This window comes from Manduca sexta, chromosome 5, assembly GCF_014839805.1.
Source record: "Manduca sexta isolate Smith_Timp_Sample1 chromosome 5, JHU_Msex_v1.0, whole genome shotgun sequence".
Lineage (NCBI taxonomy): Eukaryota > Metazoa > Arthropoda > Insecta > Lepidoptera > Sphingidae > Manduca > Manduca sexta.
Window position 1 is genome coordinate 10,364,065 of NC_051119.1, and position 24,909 is coordinate 10,388,973.

The window sequence follows — 24,909 nt, forward strand, 5'->3', positions numbered from 1 at the left end:
ACTAACTTCAAATCTATCACTACCATAACAATAATGTCCGCCAATAGTTGCTCATCGTTTCCGAAATCAATAGACGAAGAGCCTAGCTCTTAAAGAACTGTCCAATTCAGGTACCCCTAATCGGAAAATCCTTCGTTATTAGTATTATCTGACGTGGGAGAAGTGCCAGGGGACTGCACTTGAAGCTGTCGCCCATACATCAGCTCCGATGGTGGCATGAACGAGGAAAGGTACTCTGGAGGCGGCCGTATCACGGTTGGAAGGTACCCTGTCCCACTGTAAGGAGGAGTGAGGAATCTTCTAGATGGAGAAAACTTGAAGCTTTGGTTTGACAGGGGAGAAAAGGCGGATTTCGATTGGTAATTCTGAAGATACGGTGGAGACTCCTGATAAGGTGTTTCTGGGCCGTTTATCATCATTTCCATGGCAGCTACGACGTCACCCTTGCACCTGGCCAGAATAGCTTCTATCTCCTGCCGACTGCGTCTAGGAAAGACTTTGATCAGGACATCGACAGGGGATTTCTGGTTCTGGTAATGGCTTTCTTCTGGCACCGGTTCGGCCATTTCCTTACGCCTGAACATTTTGTATTTGTAGTCATTGTTGTCCCATTTCTCTTCCTCTTTTTTCACGGGAAGTTCTTCGTTTCTGGCCTCCTTCATAGACAGGTTTTCTGGAGTAAGTGAAGTTTCTGACTCCTCAGGTTCCTCTTCGACATTCAGCTCGTGGTCTGATGGGGATTGTGGGGGTGGTGTGGTTAGAGGCGGGGTTGTGGTGGGAGTTTTGACTTCTTGGGATTGCTCTGCTGATGGTGACGGGCTGGTCGAGCATACTTCTGTGATGCGAGCGCGCTTTTGAACTGTTGACAAAGAAATAACAGGTTAGAGATTTGGAAAACAACATACTACTGATAACTTTGATCGTCGGACAAGGAACGGATTTTTTTTAATAATTGGAAAAAATCGTCGTCATTGGATAGTCGACAACCTATTTTATGATTCGGAGCCAAGAAACTATGAAACGCAATAATCTTTATCTATACTAATATTATAAAGGGAAAAGTTTATGAGTTTGTAGGTTTGTAGGGGCTGATCTCTGAAACTAATAAACCGATTTACATAGGAAACTAGATTACTCCTGAATACCACAGTATACATTTTATTCCGAAATAAGTTTTTCACACCGGCAGAGCAGGAGGTAAATACTAGTAAAAAATAAAATCTCCATACTACTTATAGACAAAACAAGCAAGTTCCCCGCATATAAGTGACTAGCTTTTGCCCGCGGCTCCGCCCGCGTTATAAAGTTTTTCGGGCTAAAGTTTTCCGTTATAAAAGTCACGCTATATATTTTCCCGGGTGCCTATGTTCTTCCCAGGGTCTCAAACTGTCTCCATACCAAATTTTATCCTAATACGTTGGGTAGCTTTTGAGTTTAACACGTTCGGGCAGACCGATGCAGCGGGGACTTTGTTTTATGATATATTTTGTAGAACTTTTAAGAGGAACAATCCCGTCATACATTATTGTTGCATAACTTTAACCGTTTACGCAGCGCACGCAACAGAAGCTCTCAAAACTAATAAATTGTCCCCGTTTTTGCATCATGTTTCATTACTGCTCTGCTCCTATTCGTCATAGCGTGATGATATATAGCCTATAGCACTTCACGAACAAAGGGCTATCCAATACAAAATGATTTTTTTAGTTCGAACCGGTATTTCCTGAGATTAGCCATTACTGCTCCGCTCCTATTGGGTATAGCGTGATGATATATAGCCTATAGCACTCCACGAACAAAGGGCTATCCAATGCAAAAAGAATTTTTCAGTTCGGACCGGTAGTTCCTGAGATTAGGCATTACTGCTCCGCTCCTATTGGGTATAGCGTGATGATATATAGCCTATAGCACTCCACGAACATAGGGCTATCCAACGCAAAAAGAATTTTTCAGTTTGGACCGGTAGTTCCTGAGATTAGCGCGTTCAAACAAACAAACAAACAAACAAACAAACAAACAAACTCTTCAGCTTTATATAATAGTGTAGATTAGAAACTCAACGGAATTTGTCAATAAAACATAATTCCAAATTTAAAATTGCTAGTAACCTTTTTAAAAAGATGGCTGATTTTTTTCTAGCAAAGAGAATCAGAACTATTAGTTTTTTCACCGCGAATAACCTACATGGTTATAGTGTACGGCCTTAAACAATCATGAAAAGCCAGAACGCGTGACACAAAAAGGCTGTGGCACTCGAGGACAAACAGACGTGGGGACCGAACATTGAAACAAACATTTACTCTTTCTCTTTGTACGCCGTTTTACGCGCGGCTTTTAGCGTTCCATTTTTCAAATTTTTAACGCAAAAATAGTCATGTTTTAATAAAACTTCTTTATAAAACAAATAAAATGTTTTTGTTGCAAATTTATTGGTGGCATGAGTTGTAATGTGGTGACTTAGTATATCATTAGTTGGTTTATAAATATCTCTTTTAATAAAAAAAGAAATACTCAGTACATTTTTCATAACTCTACTAGACTTAAAGTTTCGTTTATATGTCCGTTAAGCCGCCGGCAGACGCAGCTGCCAAAAATTAAATTTGTTTGAACATCTCAGAAAACGAGAAAAGATTAGACACATTGGTACAAAAATAATATTTTATGAATAAACTAACGTCCTAAAAGTATTTAATGGCTAAATAATTTGTTTAGATAACCCATAGGTCAAAATTTAAATATCGAACACTAAGGTCTTGTCCATAACTGGCACTTACAATATACAACAAAAGCGCTAGTGTTGTACCATTCGATTACACATATCGATTAACACGTATCGCCTCCCCAATTCGCGTGGAAATTTCGCGAAACACCGAAATCCCTCCCCCACGTTGGGCGTTTTAAAAAAACAATAACCAGAGCCATTAAATTCGCACACGCCAGTGGAGCCTACTTTCTAATTGAGCCCGACAATTGTGTTTCTACAAGTGCAGCCACGGCGGCATAAAGCGACCCGTTATTACTAAATCTCCATGTTTATCACGCTTTTATATAGTAGCAGACTGTATATTCATATTGTTAGGTTGAATTTAAATATTCAATTTATTGTAAAGTTGATCATTTATCATTATATTCAGATTTATTAGAAGTGCTGGCAGCTTAAAATATGATGTTACTTTTTTAATATTGTTACCATAGATATACTCCTGTTTGTTCTATTTTTAAAGTATGAATTTCGTTAAATTAATTATTTCAGTAATTGATCCCAATCTAATAGATACATATCCCAGGGGAAACAAGTGTTCTTTTGGTATTAAACATTCCAATATCTTTTTCTAATTGTGATTTTGAACATAATACCTAAAAAATTTCACTGCCAATAAACCTAAGGAGCAACTAATCCATAGACCAACAAACATTAAGTTTGTTAAAAGATATCCGAACACCATCCAAAGGCCATATTGTCTCATTTGCAAATATGGCCGGAGGACGTTCGATATTTAAAAAAACTAATTTCAATACATTCCCGCCCTTTTTATTTACACAACAAAAAACATTATTAAATCCACCTTCTATCTTTTTCGTTCTCATACAACTATCCTGCTCTATATGGCCAGTATTTCTTATTGTCAGAGAATAAAAAACGAAATAAACTCAGCCGTACTGTGGCCGTACCGAAATAAAATGTACTTCAGTGTATTTTTATTTATTTTGTACAGTGCGAGGGCGTGCATTGTGAATAATTTCAATTGATTATTGTGTTTTATTGTGCTGTTCTGTCTTTTGTGTATATATGAGTTTCGATTTCATGATGTAACATGGTGGAATGGTGAACAGCCGGCTGTGCTGACGCCGGTTTTGATCCGAAAAGTCCACAGTTTATTATTAAATATTTTATTACTGGCTCACTGCTGGACAAAACGTCCTCTAACATTTCAAGATAGTAAAGCATTACCCAAAAACAATTTTTTAATTTACAATAAAGAAAATTATGTTTGCTATATAATTATTACTGTTATTTCTGATAATTGGTAGGTTCACGTATATTTTAAACATCTCGTTACTTAAATCTAGTATTTCCCTACATTAAACTCTTTGATATAAAAAAAGTATTCTATCGCGAATCCTCAATGCCAACTGAAATATCATTTAGATAAAAATTCTTAACAACTAATTTAATCTAACGTTCCAAACCACTTGAGCATTTGTCTATCTATTTCGCTCGCACACGCACAAATTCGCCACATCCGTCCCTTTCACATGATTCCGATACCATTTATTTTTCGAGTAGCACTTCTGTCATATCTCCGTCTCTGTCTAACCTATGTGTTGGGCGTATCTTCCGTCTCGCGTCCACTTGAGGTCAGCGGATGCAACCTCAGATTCTATTGTATAAAATGTGCTTACAATTTGTGAAAGGAAGGGTTGGTTTAGAGTTTTATAAATTCTGTTTTCAGTATATTTTGTAGATTTGCTTTGAAGGGTTGTTTATGATACAGTTATACAGATATAGACGATAGATTTAAATCCTATGTAGAAAAGAATAAACTTAAAGGTTGCCGATTGAACGTTGGGCTTTTTTGTCCGGCCATTTTGTCCTTTCTGATATAATTATGGTAAATAAAAATCGCGTTAATAACTGATCTCGGTATATTGCTCGACTTGTGAGCATAATTTTGATAACCGTCAACGAAACTTTACAATATTATGCCAAACCTACTATTGATATTGTATTTTCAATATCATTCGTTATAATCGTCAAAATATATATTTATTAACTTATTTATTATCGACTTCCAATAATATTTATGCAAATAGTTACTGGGTAAAATTCGAACCACACCCTACTAACCAGCACTAAGCCATCGACCCTTTAATATTTGTACGTATCATCATATCTCCCATAATAGCCCACAATATAACCCTAGTAAATTAAATCGCACACGAACCCATACAGAACCACTTGAAACATCCAACAAATAAACGTGTAGTATTACACAAATGAGCACTTTACTATAAAATTTAATACTGACCAGTTATTGAAACCTTTTACGCGAAAAAAAAGTAAATCGTATCAATTAACGTGGTAAAACCAACCTTATTTAATTTCAATAAAGTTGAAAACTAATTGGCAAATGTATTACGATTTGAGCTAATGTTGCGAAGAGATGTGGACTTTATTACTTGGAGGTATGATAGAGTATCGCATGGGAAGGTTGTTGTCTATTTAGGTTGAAGATCACTCGAACTGTACTCCAATTTCGGGGGTAAGGTTAATGGTTGAGTAATCGACAGACGCCCGAGGGTTCCGTGTGTCTGATATGTTTTGATCTTGATCTGTTCGACTGGAAACGACAATTAAAATACAACTCGCAACCGTTTCTGTTGGCGACAGTTGCTGACAACTGGAACGTAAATTTTGCTTAACGTGAAATCGCATCGAAAAACTATATTAAATAAAAAAAATAATTGAAAAAATTGTTCGAGAACAACGAATTGTGAATAGGACGCGTCACTGATAATCTAAGTGATATCGAAATAACTAATAAACTGGACATTTATTAAGGTTTACTAATTATAGAGTAATCGCAACTCTTAAGTAGGTACTATACATTCTTATATCTAGGTAGGACTTACAGTAATTCACCACCTCGTATGACTATAACGTTACGAATAGATGTAGTTAACTTGATGAAATCCCAAGCAACATTTAAAACTAAACTAAATTATTTTCGGGCCAATTTTGGCCTGTCACCTTAAGATTACCAGATTTTAAATATTATCTATGATAAAATTAAAATTTGGAACGCAATCTGTCATAATGATTTTGTATCTCAGCATGTGTTCTAAATTCAAAATGGTTCACATTGACACAAATCATTAAAAAATCCAAAATCTCGCCCTTCCATGGAGTTTCATTGGATTTTTCCCTTTTTTTTATCGTGTAACCGATACACACGAGCCAATTGCTCTCACTACGTAACAAGAGCCGTTCCCTTTGCTGGCTTCTTCAATTTTATTTCTTTTCGATGCTTTTTTCATTTTATTAAACTTCTAATACCCGTGCACTGTTTGTGTTGTTTTGATTAAATTCGGCCGTGTCGGGTTCACGCGGGGTTGTTTGGATTCCTGATTGATACCGACATTTTAATGTAATTTAAAACTAGATATGTTGATGGCTGAATTTGTTGTCGAAGCGTTACTTCTTTAACGATTTTTATAATACTAAAAAAATATTCCAATAGAAAGTGATTAGGTGTAAATAAACCTGCATGCCAATAATAGTGTTCAGGTAGCATGCGGAAGAAATTATTTTTCTTTTTTTTTCGAAAATCGAATAACCCGTTTAAACATTCGTTTGCTGATGATGTTTCACTTTGTTTCTCTACATTTTGAACATATTGTTTTATGCTGACATTTCAGTCTTATTTATCAATATATTTCATGGATATAATTACGATAATTCTAGTATTTAAAAGTGCCAATGAATAACTACCATCAAACTTCATTAATTTTCGAACATCAACTTGAGTCTATTTCTGTCTTAATCCGCAACGCAAAAAAGGGTATTATTCAGATAAGTACCTTTGTGCAAACGACAAATTATAATTTATCTATCTTAATCTACTAAATTATTAATACGACATTTTAAACTTGATTTTATACAGGTAAGTAATTTTATTTTACTAGACACTAATAATATATTATAAATTTTTAATGAATGAAATAAGAAATAATTTATTATTCATGTACTTTATTAATATGTTCTCAAATAAATTTGAATTTCCTTAACACTATATTTAGACAAGTTAATATTGGAATACTAGTTGACCCGACAGACGTTGCCCCGTCTTAACTATGAATTTGCAGCGCGCATTCTGTCAATCGCTGACAGTTATTTTAAACAATTGACAGTTATATACAATTAATATTTTCGTTAAGTTTTCTTAAATTTTCTAATTTTCCGCACAATATTTTGATTTTTTTCTTTCATAAGAATCTTCTCCTGACAATAACAAACACAACAAAAAAAAATAGTGAAATCGGTCCAGCCGTTCACGCGTGATGGCGTGACCAAGGGAAATAGGGATTAATTTTTATATATATAGATTTGAACTGTGTACCTATCAGTAAGTTTACTTGTCTGGTTAACAATTTAATCCTTCGATACTGTTGACACAACCCCAGTCTCCCCTTCTACAATCACTATTTGAAGTGGTGAGTGTTTCAGTCACATTTTCAATTGTATCTCACCCGGTGATCAAGAGGGTGGGCAGATATGCAAACTTGAGGTTTGATCCTTGCGGAATAATTGATTTTTAATTTGTTGAAGTGATTGTAGTGTTGTTTGTCTACAGAAAAGTCGAAAAGGGTGACACTGTGCTACAGAAAAATGATTACAATTAGCTATAGTGTCAAGATCAGCCAGGTACCCAGGAGATAGAGTGCACAAGTGTTTGGTCAATACACGGGTGTACTCTCTGTTCCTTCACTCACATGTTCGGTGAGACGGCAATCTGACATGACCGGAGAGAGATCAGGTGCAGAACCAACGGCTTTACGGGCTTTCCGAGTTACGGGGTAACACCGCCAATTTTCTGACTCTGTGCCATGAATGCGTAATTTTTAAGATAGAAAAAACCCAGTCACAATTAATTTTGTCTCGACACGGGATTCGAACTCAGGACGGTGGCGTGGTAGTTATACTAATTGTCGCTTACCACCAGGCGAACGGCAAGCTCGTCTCGTCATTCAAAGCAATAAAAAAAACTACAAACTATAATCTATCCCTAAGTAAATACGGTCATCCATTGCTCTTTTCCAACCAAATGTTTATTGCTTTACAATAAATCATCGGATCTCTAATCCTCATATTAAAAAGATACAATAAGTCTTATTTTGATCACAGTTAATAATGAATTCGAAGCCACTACAAATTTAATATAATCCACAACCAGCCCAACGCCATTATTAAGTAATCATAAAACTATTAATAAAACCATCCCCTTTCAACTCTGTTGAATTTTAACCCCTAATTTTCTACCCCTGGACGCCAATATCAGAAATTAGTGATACAATACGGAACCCGGTGCAAATTCTACCAATTGTTTGTGACTTCTGTTAAAAGTTTAATAATCGAAACTCGACCTTGTGAATAAAGTAATAAGATTCGGATTTAAATGCCAATATCTTCTATAAGTCTGAGTCGACGGGTGGTGACAATAAACCAAATGTCTATTGTGAAAGTGTATTAAACGTATATGTATCCTATAGGTAATGTAATAAAGTTTAATTTTGATTGGATTAGAATGGATCGGTTGTGCATCAGATCGAGGAATTAGTAGGCTATTGCAAAATATAGGGTTGTCACTATTTGATACGTAAGACTACAGCCGAAATGATAGAACATATAAAGTAAAACACCACACACATCACGCGTTTATCCCCGGAGGGGTAGGCAGAGGTGCAATCAGGGTACCGATATCTCGCCTCTGTGTTCCGTCCCACGATGTAATAAGAGTCTATCGCCATATAGGGTACAAATTCCTGACTCCAGGCTGATACTAGACAATAAATTCGTTATCACTTTGTCCGACCTGCGATTCGAACCAAGAAGCCCAGAACCGTGTTGTACTGCGCACGCAATACAAATACGCCACAGAGGCAGTTTAAAATATAAAATAGATCTTACAAAGGTTTTAGATCTAGACATTAGCAAATCTTATACCACGCCACCGAGGCAATTTAAAATATAAAATAGAACTTACAAAGGTTTTCTAATAGATTTAGACATTAGAAAATCTTATACCACACCTAATTTACTGGGTAAGTTATCGAGCACCAAATTGTTAAAAGATATTATGATGGCAATAGCTAAAGACATAATAGCTATAAAATTCAAGACATAGCATGAGATGCTAATCAAAAACAAGAGTACCATCCATCTCGTTGAATTCATAAAATTTTCGATATTAACCTTTTGTATAAAAAGAACAATCATAATGTAAATAAAAAAAAAAAACATTATTTGAAATCGGGACAGTGCCAACCCTGGCGAGTTCACCCGCGGTGCACTAAATTAAGTACCGCCACTGTATTTAGCAGCGCTCATTGTGCTCGGATTACACCGGCAATAAATAAATACCACGACAAACCCCACCAACCCCACCAACCCCACCACCACCCCACGCAGTTTAATATCACATGTCGCTGATGTTTATTATCTAGAGTACAAAGACGTAAGATGCAATATACAAATACATGTCATTATATTTACTATCAGTCTCACTTATAAACTTGTTTTAGCGTTAATATTAAGATTTCCTTAAATAGCTGTGAAAACATCTCCGGTTCCTAGTTTAAACCTTATTAAGAGACAAGATGGCGGATTATGAACAGCTGATCGAGTAAATTTGTATTTTAACTAAGCATAGCTTTGCGAAATTTTTATAAGTAAGTTGCTATATCTGTAGGCTCGAATGTCCCATCCACGCAGTGGATAGATATAATTTAGAAAATAGGATAGATATAAAGATAAAATTAGGCAACTTATATAAGATATTTAAAAATAAGGAAGACACACATATATTTATAAATTATTGTACAAAAATAGCAACTAAGGTAATAAAAAGAAATAGTGATAAGTATTGCTAAATATATAATATAATATTATGTATAATTAGTAATAAACTAGAAGTAAATAAATATAGATATATGTATAGTTAAGATAAATAGAAATAAGTATAGATAAATAAGATAACTAATATCAGACAAACGGATAGAAATAAGGAATAAATGTAAGAGATAAGAATAAAAAAGAAATAAGCTAAAATAAAAGATGAGAAAACATAGAAAAAATAGAAAATAAAAAGAGAAATAATATAAATATATAAAGAAAATCCCTTGTCCTGGATGGGGGAACTAGAAAAAAAAAAAAAAAAAACAATAGCATATGATGGAAACAAAGTGGGGTATGACAATAACTGAATAAGATCATGGGCCCTATTCCCTAAAAATAGGGGATAATTAGGGGATATTTGACTCTGTTACCTATAGGGCTCTCAAAGCTGTCATTTAGAACTGTATTTGTAAAAAGACAGACATCCGTCTTTTTACAAATACAGTTCGGGCACATGCCCGTAGAGACGAAATACGGCTCTAGACCTTATAATAACGGCCTAATATTTATGTTAACTATGAAAATACACTTTAGAAAATGGTACTTAAAACCCATAAATAATTTCTTATGTTTACAAGAATGTTTAACATACAAAGGAAACTAGTTTTCGGATTCTATCGCGGTTTTTTATATTTTAATTTTCTCCCGACGTTTCGAAGACTGCAGCCTCAGTCACGGCGCGGACTGATGTTGCCCGAAAAGTCAGTTACAATATCTACCTACATTTTATAATTTTACAACATTTTGTAGAATTGTGAAATGTAGGTAAGTAGATATTGTAACTTTGACTTCGTACGACTAATATCTAAGTCAGCCCCGTGACCATGAAGGCTGCAGTCTTCGAAACGTCGGAAAAAATTATATATAGAAAATGCAAATCCAAAATATAGTTCTATTATTAGTATACCCATACATAATTGTCCGAATCAAGCACTGAACTCCATGTATATTAACCACAGAACTCATAACCTCGTTATTACGACCATCGCATAGTAGTTTCAGTAAATCGCAATATGCACATGATTGTATGCGTGCAATAAATTTTGAGCACAATGGAACACAATGGTGTTGGCTGGCCGCCATGACAACGCATTGACCGATGATTCACTGTCGCCTGCTACTGTCGGCCATTCTCATGTACAGTGCATTAAAAAGGGTAAATTTTACAGTACAATGCTGTATGAAATAATTTATTTTAACCTGTAAAATTAACATTTTGATTCCGTCAATATTAACGCTACCACCAGTTTGGAAGGAGTAGGAAAAGGAAGTACAGAGAAGAACGGGCAATAAGCTAATGTTGCTTTATCAAATCAGGGCCCTTATTCTGTATGATAGTGTAAACGCGTAACGCGGCCGTGTCATGTTATCTTCGAGAAATGTGTGTGGAATGGTATTCTGTAAGCCAAATTTCTATAGTCCTAAACATGATGCGTTGTGTTACGTGCTTGTTACACACTGTCAAAATAACGTGCGGGATAGAGAATAAGGCCCCAGTAAGTAAAATGCAGCATGAAGTGAGTTAACTCACAACATCTCGAATATGATTCTGAGTTATTAAGTTAACACTATGGGCAGTAGAGTCACTGTCGTGGCCATATCTATACTAGTATATAAAGCTGGGGCCTTATTCTCTATCCCGCACGTTATTTTAACAGTACGTAACAAGCGCGTAACACAACGCATCATGTTTAGGACTATAGAAATTTGTCTTACAGGATACCGTTCCACGCACATTTCTCGAAGATAACATGACACGGCCGCGTTACGCGGCTACACTATCATACAAAATAAGGGCCCTGAAGAGTTTATTTGTTTGAACGCGCTAATCTCGACAATTACTGATTCAACTGTTTATTATAATATTGGAAATGATTTCTTACGCGAAACTTTGACACTGACATAAGTAAATCAACCAAGATTTATTCGCAGTTCTTATGTTTAATTTACTCAAAACGTTCAGAAGACTGCAACATCCTTGGTCTATAAACCGCCGCGTGACCATGAAGGTTGCAAAGCTTTCAAAACGCCGTATCGGGTTGAATGAAACAGAAAAAGCCGCAAAAGCCATTCAATAGTTTATCGAAATACTGGATATCTTTATGAGCATCGGAGAACATTTCACGTTGGATGACCCATCTGTCCGTTTTTGGTATCTATCTATCAATAAATATATATCCCCGAATAGTACTTAATAGGATTTTTATTCTGGAAAAGTTTTTTCACACGGATGAAGCCGCGATTCACATTTAGTAAGTAATTTGCTATACATAGATGATTTAGAAGACAGTGCGCCGTGATCAAAACTAAGTCTATCGGCAATGTACTCCCCGTTAACCTATCAATACTTTTTGATCATCAAATAACAATTTTACCAAATGAAACCCCATATTTGGCCAATATCGGGTTACTTGACCAAATGTTTGAACAAACGTGGTTGTCACACAATGAGCCTGTAATCCAATATTTGTCCTTTACCCCATTTTGGTCCCTTTGCGTTTAGAGTTTTTACAGTCCTTATTGTATCGGTCTAATTACTTTACCCTTAAATTATTTTTATGATGCATTCGTTTTCAACTAAAAAAACTTTGATTTATCCTATAAAATCCGCGCTTTATTGCAAAAACTCTTTTATAAGCATATCCTAAATTAAATACGATTTTTTCAAACAAACTTTTTAAACATCATGGATTAAAATCCAATTAATAAAGCATCAATTAAATTAATAAGGGGCGGCTCACCCCCACGCGGGGTGCCTGATTGATTCGGAGCCCGCGGGGTGCATGGCACGATCGATTGACCTCTAATTGTATGTAAAATCATACTCGTATTGAAACCTTTTTGCAATACTGGCTGTTAATTAAAAAAATATATAACTATATTTTTAATGACTTGGCAGCATGGGCTCTGGCCCTAACCGGTTCTTAAAGAACAAATAAAAAAATAAAAAAGTTTTCGCGGGAAATTTGACAGTTCTAGTAATGTTGTATTTCGCCAATACGTAACCATAGAGGTAAACAGATGAGGAGTAATGTCATCAGATAAAAAGACCACGCCTCACACCAAGGTAGCTAGGAGAATTTTTTTTAAAGAAGAAGAGACTGAATTCTAAAATATTGAAACGGGTAAGATAGAACTAATATTACTGACAGCTAGTAACGCAACAGAAAGTTTATCTGTTTATGATAACAGAAAATCGCAGCAATACTCACCCCATTAAACCCTTTCATTTATCCTATTATTCCTACAGGCTACAGCATGACTTAAACCTACTAAAACTTAGAATGTCACATGGCAGTCTATTCCAATGTCCCTAGCCTACATAAAAACTATAAAAAGTTTTTATTCCCTTCAACACACTTAAAATTTTAATAAATATAAGTTATAGGGTATAAAAGTAATAGTGAAGGCAGTAGGCACACAGTTACTGCAATATCCGCGGCGCGCATACCTCCGCGGTCCACAATGCCTTCCTACATAGCACTATACCGCGGTTGGCAGGTTCAATATGTAAGAGACAGCGGGAGCGAATACAAAAGCGGATAAATCGCTGTTTCAATAAACATTATATTTATATTAGACAGCGGGAAGGATTCGTAGAATCGTAATATTGAATAAATAGGTATAGTAAAGAGAAATTTCAATTTAGGTCGATATTTTTGTAGATATGAAGCCATAGATAAGAAGACCAATCTTTTAATATTTTTATCATATGATTAAAGAGTAATATTTTTATATTTATAATATAGTTTTTGCTAGTGGCTCCACCAGCGTGTAAAAAATTCCGAGACAAAAGTTCCGCTCTCCATTTTTCCGGAATAAAATGGAGCCTATATTTTAAGTTAGACCTATTACAGTAATACATCGGTGAAAACTGCATTCCATTCCATACAGTTATTTTACGTGAGTTCAGTACTAAAACTGTTGTTTTAGCTTCTTTTACTTTAATAGAGACAACCACCATTCGTTCTTCTTCAATATCTAGAATAGTTAAAGACTTTGGACGGTAACAATTTTATTATAATCTGTAAAGATTTTATTAATTACATCATATTTAAGTTTACAAGTAACAACGTTATTTTTCAACAACATTATGTAACTATTTAACACAAAATAGTTTTATTTTATTCTTATTTTAAGTTCTATGCTATATGCTGACAACTATGTTGCTACATCCGTTCGTTTTGATTGGAACCTACTCATTCCCCCTCATACACCTAAACATATTTATTTTAATTTTACTCTCACATCCTACCAAATAGTTACTTGCAAAAATACTCATAATCAAACGTCATGCTTAATAATTTCTCCTTCCCATTCCCACCTCCCATGCCTTGTCCCACAATAGGAACGCAAGTCTTTACGTGCCAGCAAACCGCTCATGCCGCCGCGTACACCCAAAGATATTGTGTGTTCTCTATATTACATTTTATCACTACGTGAGGTACATCCTTAAGGAGGAAATGGGAAATAAAGATGCGTTATCTTCTCATTTGAAGTATTAAAAATGGTTATTAATTTTCGCGGGAAGCTAGCCAGCTTTATGACAATGAGATGGGATGGGTTCGAGACAGGTTTCAATTTATCGAAATACTAAATATTTTTGAATAGCCTTGGATTAGCAGAATTGTTCTTGTTATACAAGCATGGCAAAGTGATCAAAAAGAACCTTTATTTTTTGACACGCATACAAATGAGTTTGATTGGTTTATAATCGGAATCGGATTGAAGATTGAGATTGAGATCGCGTATTGAACACGGCTGTTAGTCATATAAATATTTCCCTGTCTAAATTCTAAGCGATTGAAATAATATTGACATTTTTGTTTCGTATAGGTAAAATTGTAGTCTGTATCTTAGTTGCCGATATCAGCAACTAAAAATGAATAAATTTACGCTACCTCAAAGATCGATCCAAATACATAATATGTACACTGTTATACTTAAAACACTACTTCAGAAAACTGACCATTATACTATTCGAACAAACATCGTAATATTTTTTCCCGAACTTTATTAACCATGTAACCTTACTACTATATTTACTATTTTACATTGTGTATTTTGTAGTGGAAACTTATAATTGGCCTTTAACTGTATTCTTTACTAAATTTTACTAGCTGTAAACTTCCCAATTATAATTAAAATAATTCAATACATACGCTATAAAATAAGTTAGCCAACCAAGAAAAACACCCGCATACAATAATATAAAACATTAATTAAACACGTGTGCTAACGAATAACAAACTGTTAACCCGTGAAAGGTACATGTGAGTCGACTCTTCAAAGCTAGTTTCGCGTTGAGACATGAATTCAGTGGCATTAATTTAGAAAGTCGCGAGTCGCGTACAAAGAAAGCCACTTGTCGCATTTCAAATGCCTTCGAACTACTGTTGGTTGTCGACTGGTTAACGCGAAACGTAATCTGGTTACAACTCGTCATATATATATATATATATATATATATATATATATATATATATATATATATATATATATAGAAAGAAAGAAATGATTGCCTTCGAACTACTGCTGGATGTCGACGGGTTAACGTGAAACGTAAGCTAGTGACTAACTATTTCAACTGCCAGTTTAAATAAGAATTTTAATCGATTTTAACAAGAATTAGAAAGAAATCGAATAGATCCCCATCTGAGTCTTCCATCGGATTCGAAGAATGCACCAATCCCATTAAGTAATTTGTAAGCATGTCATCAAAACTTTGTTCTGATGGGTCCAATTTTTAAGGAACAATTTAAATTATCACTGCCAATATAAGCATTTTTTCTGTATAATTATAATCTGTAATTATGCCTAAATAAAATAAAAAGCACAAACGGGAAAATAAAAAACCGGTATGTTGCGGTCAAATATGGAACTAATTTCTTACACTGACAGCATTAACTCAAACGTGGCACTCCCAAAGCATTTATTTTCTTGGTCAAGCTATAGTATAACTGAATTACAGAAGCTGTCTGATGTTAAACGTTACCATTGCTCAAGAGTAGCAACACACGAACTTTAAAGAACAAGGCATTGAACTATACTGTATTGTTTAGCAATCTTAGTAGATTACATGACACCTAGATGAACTCTTGTAGACGACTATCATCTAGGAAACAAGACCATATTCCCAATTGTCCAGCTATTACCCTGCCTTCTGCCCCTCTAAGCCAGAACAGGCCACACCACGTATGTTACCATACCTAACAATCAAGCCCACGTCTTTGGTAACAGTAACTTCTCTATAACTCGCATCAAAACTAATCAGACTGATAGCATATCTAACTCCAACAAATTTCAACGTATTTAGTACATTAAAACCCCGTTACAATTACTTCCTCGTCTGATTTTAATGAATTCAATATAATATTTGAAGTCTATCATAATAATTTAAGATCTTGTATTAAGGCGATACCTCAAGGTCCATTTTCATACATTTTATTTCGCCTTTAATCTGGGTAACTAAACAAGTATTGGCAAGTAAAGAATTTAAATTCACGTCATCATTTTAAACATTGTTCTATTTTTAAGGCGATACCTCAAGGTCCATTTTCATATTTCTGCCTTTAAAATTTCGTCATATTAAATTTTAAAGGCCGAAATATCCATGATTATTAATTATTTTTACGTTTTTCTTTCAACTGCGAGAACTAATCACTAACTAGACGTGAATTTAAATTCTTTACTTGCCAATACTTGTTTAGTTACCCAGATTAAAGCCGAAACAAAATGTATGAAAATGGACCTTGAGGTATCGCCTTAATCAATACATCTTGTCAAATATTACACATAGTTATCAATAAACAAAACAACAAAATATTTCAAATTTCGAATGTTATCCACGAAGCTTCGAAAAAATTTAAATGTCGAACACCTTCGAGATCTCGCGTTCCCGTAGTATCCCGCACTTTGATGTAGCGCGTATTAATCACAAGCTGGGCGTGCTGTAAACATTTTAGAAAGTCGAGGCTGCAATTAACTAAGTACCCGAGTTGAACAGCGTTGAATGGAACGTTTGCGGCTCAAATCGCGTTTGTTGCGTCCAAATATTACTTTTTTGATTCTGTTGAAAGAAACTCGCGGCCTTTGCGGAAAGGTTTAAATTATTTTACAGAGCGTAAATCGGATCGCATGATAGATACATAAATAGCTAAAAGCTATACTATAAAGGTATTCTAGGTCTTTTGGGATAGATTCTCTCGTAGGAAAAGATAGAAAGAACTGCTGCATTCTCATCTATTGTGCAATATGGAACAGTTTTTGTGAGGGAATCATTACATTATTTTATTGCTTTAAAACTGCCAAAATTTGCGGCTGTACTACTTTGAAACAATATAAGTAAATAAGTTATTAAATATTAAGGACAAGAATTCCCTGCGAGCAACAATTGTCTTTTTTCTTGTAAATACGAAAAGTAGGATACAGTGGTATATTACAGAGCTTTAGTAAATCTGTCTCGTGATTTTTATTTCAGCATTGAAGGCTTACACTACATTAATAAGTGAAAGTAAAATATAGTCCAAATTAAATAATTCACAATGAGAGGTGATCCGTCCCTTAATCTATTCAATTAGGCAAATTAGTCTTTGTCATAGTCCGTTGACCGTGCCATGCCCGTCTCCAAAAGTGTCAGAACTTTCACATCAAACAGCTATAATAATCAAGTCTACTTTAGGCTAATAAAACATTATTTAATTTGATTAACCGCTAATTTCTGCAAATTACACCACACGAACCTCATAAAAAGCGCACGTAGACTTGAAAGCGCTCAGACGAGCGCACTGTCGCTTATAAATACACGCTTTTTACGCTTACAACGCTTTTTACACGTAAACGTGTTTAATCGAAGAGTGAATTATTTTCTATAGTTTCTTAACAAAAGAACCACACATGCATATAATGAAAAGTTTCTAAAAGCAACGTATGATAAATAAATTGCAAGGAACTGTATGCTGGGTATTATTTATAAAAAATCCGTTAATAATTAGCCGGTATTATTAAATTATAATTACATCTGTACTATATATTGTCCTACTGCTGGACACGGGTCACCTCTACTACTAAGAGGGTTACGCCTTTGTCCACCGCGCTGGTCTAGTGCGGATTGGCAGACTTCACATAGCCTCAAAGTTTTTATAGAGAACTTCTCAGGTATGCAAGTTTCTTCTCAATGTTTTTCTTCACCGTTAAAGCAAGCGATAATTCACAAAGAATACACTTATAACTTTAAAAGTCATAGGCGCGTGGCCGTCATTTAGTAACGCAATGTCAAAAAGGCCCTATATTTTGTTCTGAAGTGCGATATCAGCTGAGATAGTGTCAAATTAAGCCAGCATCTTAAGATAGTCATTATTTAATAAACCCTTATTAACATCAGCTTAAATGATGTCTTAACTCGCAATAGACGACGGATTTTGACGGCTGAGTTTTATTTATTTAACAGCAACAATTAGCTGAGAACAAGCTCTTAAAGTATAGCTTAAGCTTGGTTTATATGTCTACTTGAGATTTACTCAATCATGAGAATGATTAATAAATTCGGCCTCAATTTTTGTATACCTACATAGATTGAAACTGTAAATCATGGCGAAAAGTGGCACTAATTACGTGTCTGCTTACTCCCTTCTGAAAAACGGGATGAGTATAAATGATTTAGTAAAATATAACCTTATACCGCAAAATCTTATTACAATTCGTTTAAAACATCAATTCCCCTTCAAGGAACCCTAAATTTTAAGTCTAACAATACGGATCTCGTTAACCGGGCAACAATAACCGGCCGTGTCGGGCGCCATTTTATCCGGTTTTTTATCCTTTTTCTCAAGCGAGCAACACTTGCGTTGTGACAGCCGTAATTGGTTGCTAACTGTGCAATAACTTTCGATTTTTACGTCAAAATGGTTCGGCAATTTATACCCGATTTCTTTTATTATAACCAGTTGAGTGAGAATTGTTTTTTTCCTATCGTTACAACATAATTTGGATCTGAACTGATATGTTCTAGATATTTCTTTATTTCTTTATTATCCTACTATCTTACAATAACTTGCTAACGGATATAAATAACTAGTTTGGAACGACACTTTTGCTTTTTGTTGTAAAAGTAACCTTATTAGTACAAGAAATTAGTTCTACACTTTTCCACAATATAGTAAGGTTTGTTATTTACCAGACCAAGTTTATTATTAATGTTATGTTTGTGAATCTGAATGAGTTTGTTACTAGATACATTTTTAAGGTGATTTAGATATCATTTGGCACTCAGGTAAACGAATATGATTGATCAATATATACCTAATATTAGCAACTATATTAAGTTGCAACCGATTTGATATTAATGTTACAGCCTTGGGGTAGTGTAGTTTGTATTACGGTACGACTACAGTGCCGAGGTCTCGGGTTCGATCCCAGAGTCGTGCAAAGTGATATTGGGTTATTTTACTCAGTGTCAACCTGCAGTCTCGAATTTATGCCCGTTATAGCGATATCACATCATGAGACGGAACACACTTGGCGAAAAGTGGATGCCTTGGTTGTGCAGGCATACTCCTTCGGGGATAAATGCGCGATGTGTGTGTATAATTCATAGTTTCCCCGTTTATTTATATTTCTGGATCATTTATAAATTATATTGAAAAATTATAACGATACTAAATGGTAGTAAAAAGTATTCAATTACTCTTCATTCTTTAAAGCTCTGTGTTGTGTATCTGCCTACAAAGTATATTTGCTGTTTGATCGGTATAGTACTATCATATAAGTGGCTCAGTTTTCTTATAATTTGCTTAAAAAAACTCAGAAATCTAAGCTAAAAACCGCATCTACTGCTACTAAATACCAGTGCTGTGTTTGCTTGTAATAACATAGATTATGCTCAGATAGCCACCTAGTTGTCGCGGTTGGGACATAGCAATTGCTATAAGTACTTAGTTTTTTTTTGTTATTATTTATATATCATCGCGTCTACCGCGACGCACATTATACTTTCTTTCTTTCATCATAATGTGTCCAGTATAATAACAAAATAATATAGCATCACTGTTGTATATTTTTTTAAACCGAGGCTAAAGAAACTCTTAGTGAAATTAAACCAATAAGGATTTAATTGAGATCTACCCTCGCCCGAAGGAGCGTAACCGGAAACCAAGTAATTAGTAAACGCTTCGGGACCAGATTAGCATCTCAATGTAACACGTAGTGTGAACCCGACTGCCGCAAAAAGAGGGTTATGATTTTACTGGGATATTTTGTTAGTGTATGTTCAACAGGGGTGATTATTAATATTGAGACCGTATAAGACAAGGAATTGTAGCCAGTGTAACTACTGGACATAATAAGACTTAACATTTCATGTCTCAGGATGGTGAGCGCAGTGGAACACCAAACAATACTTTGTATTTCAAGGTGTTGGTGTTTCTACTGTTTATGGGCGGTCGTATCGCTTACCATCAAACGAACGGCAAGAGTCGCGTCATTCAAAACAATAAAAGAAAAAAAAAGAATTACGTAAGCACTAATGAAAGTGGAGAGACTATGGTTTGCCTATTTTTGATAATATGGGTGACGTGGGCGTATGAAAAGTGATTACGTCAGCAATATTTAATATTTTGCTGGTAGTAGCATATATTTTACATCCGCCCGGATAGCGACCACCGTACACAAGATGTTTTAAGGTTAAAACCACGCATAGTGGCCCACGTACATATGTCGCGTTCCGGGATCAGCCTGTGTATATCCGGATCAAAATGCCGGCATAATACTGTCGACTGCCGAGGGGTAATCATCTCTCGTCAGTCGACATTCTATTAGACCGCAATCCACTTACTATCAGGTGCAGTTTTCAGTTCTTTCACTAATAGGAAGTTAAATTACCACCGCGTAATATAGGCTATCAAGAAAATATTTATCTCGGATTTTTTTTTCACGCAGGCGGAACCGCGGCCAACAGCTAGAACATTATATAACTATCAGACCAGCGGATTGTAGTTATATTCTTTGGTTCACTTAACATTGGACTAGTAATGATTAAATCATTAAAACATAACAACATAAGCAAGACTAGCATTGTACATTTAAGGAATACAATCTAGTCTTAATGTAATTTAGTGCTTAAGTATTCTTTATGATTGTGTTCTGTGTTATGCCTTTTGTGAAATAAAAAAAAAAAAACATTAGGTGCAGTGAAATCACTTCCCCCAGCTAATGATTAAAAAACCTAAAGAAGGAAAAATAGACTTACCAGGAGAATCCTCGGGAATGTCAGTATAGTGGTGCGGCGCGGAGGTGGTCTGACCGGCGTATAGCAGGTTCAGTTCCCGCGCTTCGTTCTCCTCTTGAGCTTGCTGCCGTCGGAGAGCCACCTACATAACAAAAATGTTTTTTATTCAAATACTTTTAGAGTAGATAATCGAATGGAATTAGAGGTACAAGAAGTTATTAAACGACCGTTGTTTATGAAATGTAGCAAGAACGAGCAGTAAACGCAATGCAAGATTTTGCTCCTTTGCATACAAATGCGTGTTAAAAATACAAATGGGGCGCGCGATTCCAAAATACGCCACATGCATGGCCCTTAGAACAGTTCAATAAGTATCAAAATTCTCGCACGTCGTCACTTTAATTTATTTCAAAATCGACAAATTATTGAAAATATTTGTAATACATTTCATATTTATTTTTCAAATCCTAACCGGCGATTCCGCTCTAGGCAACGTTATTTCATCGTCGCCTTTATGTACTGAATATTATAACCAACCTATACTCGAGGGAAGGCTGAGTTTTAACTAGTTCTAGCAATAGCTATTAAATTAATTTCTTTATTAATAAAAGTAGCTATTTTTTCTTTTACATGGTCTTTATCTAAGTACAAAATGACGGCAAAATTGTCCCGAAGGGCAGAGTCATTTAGAGGGGAAAAAAGGTATATAAAGTATTTAACACTCTTCCATCGGAATTTAGTGCAAACCGATGGTGAATCATCGCCACTTGAAATGATTTTGCCTGGTCCAAATCGGATATATACAAAATTTCAGAACGCGACATTACTAATAAACCTAGGATTCCGGTAATATGATTGTTCTGAGTAAGTTCTCAAATATGGACGTCGAATATGATCACAAGGTTAATGCCGAACTAGTATAAACTAGGAGTCTAGACTTTTAAAACCTTTATTTAAGGATCTTAGTCGTATTTTACAATGTCACTCTATACATTCGCTTTTATTGAATTAGTCACAAAATATTTTTAATAATACCCTAAAAGTCCTCACCTGCGCCGCCATGACCCTCTGTCGTTCAGCGATGAGCGTGCACTTTGCGCATACGCAGTCCCGCCAGCGACAATACCGCTTGTGTCCCTTCAGAGCAGACACCACGCCGTGGTTTCGACAGCGCGCGCACTTCGGCGTACGCTGCAACGACAAACATCATGAGTTGTTGCTGACAACAGGAAATAAGGTAGCTGCTGTAGACATGTTGGGCCAGAATAGTCCCTGTAGACATCAATAATATGACCAGGCTGTTCTGCTAAATGACGGATTGAGGGAATACCCTTGGCTGTCAGAAATATATGTGAAATGACAGTTTGATGTACAGTCAGCCACATAAGTTGAACAAATTAAAAACTACAAATCGCTCTTTTTTGTGCATAATACTATAGTATTTTCTAATAGTTAGTCTCCTTTAGGCCGGTAAATCATCCATAGTTCGCATCAGATAAATTCCCCAGGAAAAAAGTATCTAAAATAAATTAAAACCTCTGCAATAAAAGTAAATATTGTTTTATCCCTTTTACACCAAAAAATACAAAGAGCCCATAATCGATGACTCCCACGCGTTAGGTCCTCAAAAACATGATTCTACAGGGCACCACTTTTAATGAATATTATTCTTTTGTTAATATTAAAAACAACTATTGGTAGTTTGATATTAAATATTGTTTTCTTTTTTCATTGAAGTGTTGATGTTCATTACTGGTTAAAACTACCTATTCTTATGGCTGCAATACAAATTCTCTCCCTTAACAACCTACAGACATGTACAGAAAAAGTTTGTATACTAAAACAAGTGCCGACGGATTAGCAACTCAAAACTGTACGAAGCGCTTCGCAATTTACACTCTATCTCTGATTTCTGATTAGATAATAATATTTAGTAAGATAGGCGATCATAATATCAACAACAATTTTCAATAAACGATCCCAAAAGATTTTTTCTACGGAATGGTCTGCTGAGACGAATGTCCACAGGTTAAGGTATTCTTTGTGAAATTCGTTTGCTTTAACGGTGAAGGAGAACATAGTGAGGAAACCTATATACCTAAGAAGTTCTCTATAGGAATTTTGAAATGTGAAATTTGCCAATGTGCACTAGGTTGACTAAGACGTAATTACTCTTAGTAGTAGAAAAGACGCGTGCACGGCACTGGGACAGTATGCAATATAGGGCTGATATTATTATCTATAATTATAGCTAAATTAACTAAAAAACATATTTCGCAACGGAACCATTGATGTGTCTTTCCGACTCACACTTAGCTGCGTTTAAACATAGATTTAGCTAACATACAATAACAACAACAATGGCATTATATTACAATAATTATGGAGACGTAATAAATTCATTTAAATCATTAATAATGGATTTCTGCTCAATATGGCGGTAAACTAGCCCTGTATCAGAATAGAACACAAATTGCGAAGAGTGGATGTCCTAATTAAACCTCTGCCTATCTTTTCGGGGATCAAGGTCGATAATACGGATCTCCAAATAAAATAAAAATACATACCTATGTTTTTTTTAAATCGTGCATCATGACATTCAAGGCACACTATTAAGCGCCACAAGTTTGATTCCCCGGTACCGCACTTTCTTTACAATCATGTAACATACCCCACGTAAAATAAGCCTTTTCATAAAGGAACACCCATGCCAACATAACAATTTGAGTGTAAAATTACAATGTTACAACTAACTCCTAATTTGTAAGCAACACCAGTATTGTAACATTATTAAATACAAGGAAGTGTTATTTGAAACTGCTATTTGTATTCAGTAATAGGTAAGTCGGTTCGAGTGCCAGATGGGGTAAATGTGAAATAGTAACGTATTTAACTGTATGGTTTAGTGGTGTGTGGTATGGGTCAGGTCCAAAGTTCACTTCCTGGTCGGAAAACGGTGGCATGGATTTTTTTTTAATAATTTACAGAGTTAATGTTTATTGATCGCGTTAATCATAAATCTTGCTTTTACACATTGTTAGTGTAACTACTGTTGTTACGGTCGTATCGCTAATCATCAGGCGAACGACATGCTCGTCTCGTCATTCAATGTAATAAAAAAATAATCAGTAAAACATGTCTTCCTAAATATCTTGGTCATTATTTTTAATACAAGTACTTTTGAAAATCCTAGTAAGCCGTCGGCCACGCCAAACAATTAAACAACAAGTTGTCTTGCACATTCTACTTTATAACAATTTAACGCAATGAAAAAAAGCAGAAGCTGTTTGCTATCTGCTACATATTAATTCATCCTTAGTTTATTTATTTATCGCACTAATTTAATAATATTTATATTAAAGGTAGACTGCAACAATTTGATAACAAGTAATTCTAAAATAAATACCTACTAATAAACAATGCTGACAAATAATTCTAAGTAAGAATATTTCCAACAGTCCAGTCGCGACTGCTTTTTGAAATTGCCGTCCGACGGCTTTTCGCTAAATAGTAACATCTGAAATTACCCAAATTAATTATAGATAATCTACTCTCTGACTATACATGGTAAGTTAATGATTTACCTATATCAGTACATTGAAATAAAACTAAAAACTATTTAAACGGATTTTATCGCGGTTTTTTATATTATTATTTTCTCCCGACGTTTCGAAGACTTTGCAGCCTTCATGGTCACGGGGGGACTGAGGGTGTTGTTCATCCGTAAAGTCAAAGTTACAATATCTACCTACATTTTTCAAATATACAACTTTTTAAAAAATTTTATCTGTTGACGGTCCGATCTACGCAGAATGAGCTCACAGTGTCTTGAGGTCTGGCAGCCGGTCTATTGGGATATTTTTTTTAAAAAGTTGTATATTTGAAAAATGTAGGTAATATTAACTACGACACGGATGAGCAACACCTCCCCTGAGGCTGCAAAGAAATCAGCGTCGAGACATAATAATATAAAAAACCTGACCACGTTTAAACCCGTAGTTTTATTTCA

General features: G+C 35.2%; 1 protein-coding gene across 1 annotated transcript; it reads right to left on the bottom strand.

Annotated features, from left to right (window-relative positions):
• Nucleotides 1-42: 42 nt before the first annotated feature.
• LOC119190760 (doublesex- and mab-3-related transcription factor A2-like) lies at nucleotides 43-22,717 on the bottom strand. Its single transcript, XM_037443469.1, has 4 exons — nucleotides 22,712-22,717; nucleotides 21,951-22,091; nucleotides 20,922-21,042; nucleotides 43-859 (listed from the first exon to the last, which is right to left on the bottom strand). Exons 1-4 carry the CDS (start codon nucleotides 22,715-22,717, stop codon nucleotides 117-119), a joined length of 1,011 nt encoding a protein of 336 aa, XP_037299366.1. The 3' UTR covers nucleotides 43-116.
• Between the last annotated feature and the right edge of the window lie 2,192 nt (nucleotides 22,718-24,909).

What these genes read in the sequence shown, in the direction of transcription:
- LOC119190760 (XM_037443469.1), bottom strand. An exon ending in AGAGGGTCATGGCGGCGCAG is followed by an intron (nt 21,043 to 21,950) that starts GTGAGGACTTTT and finishes TTTGTTATGTAG; the next exon opens with GTGGCTCTCCGACGGCAGCA. An exon ending in CATTCCCGAGGATTCTCCTG is followed by an intron (nt 860 to 20,921) that starts GTAAGTCTATTT and finishes CTTTGTCAACAG; the next exon opens with TTCAAAAGCGCGCTCGCATC.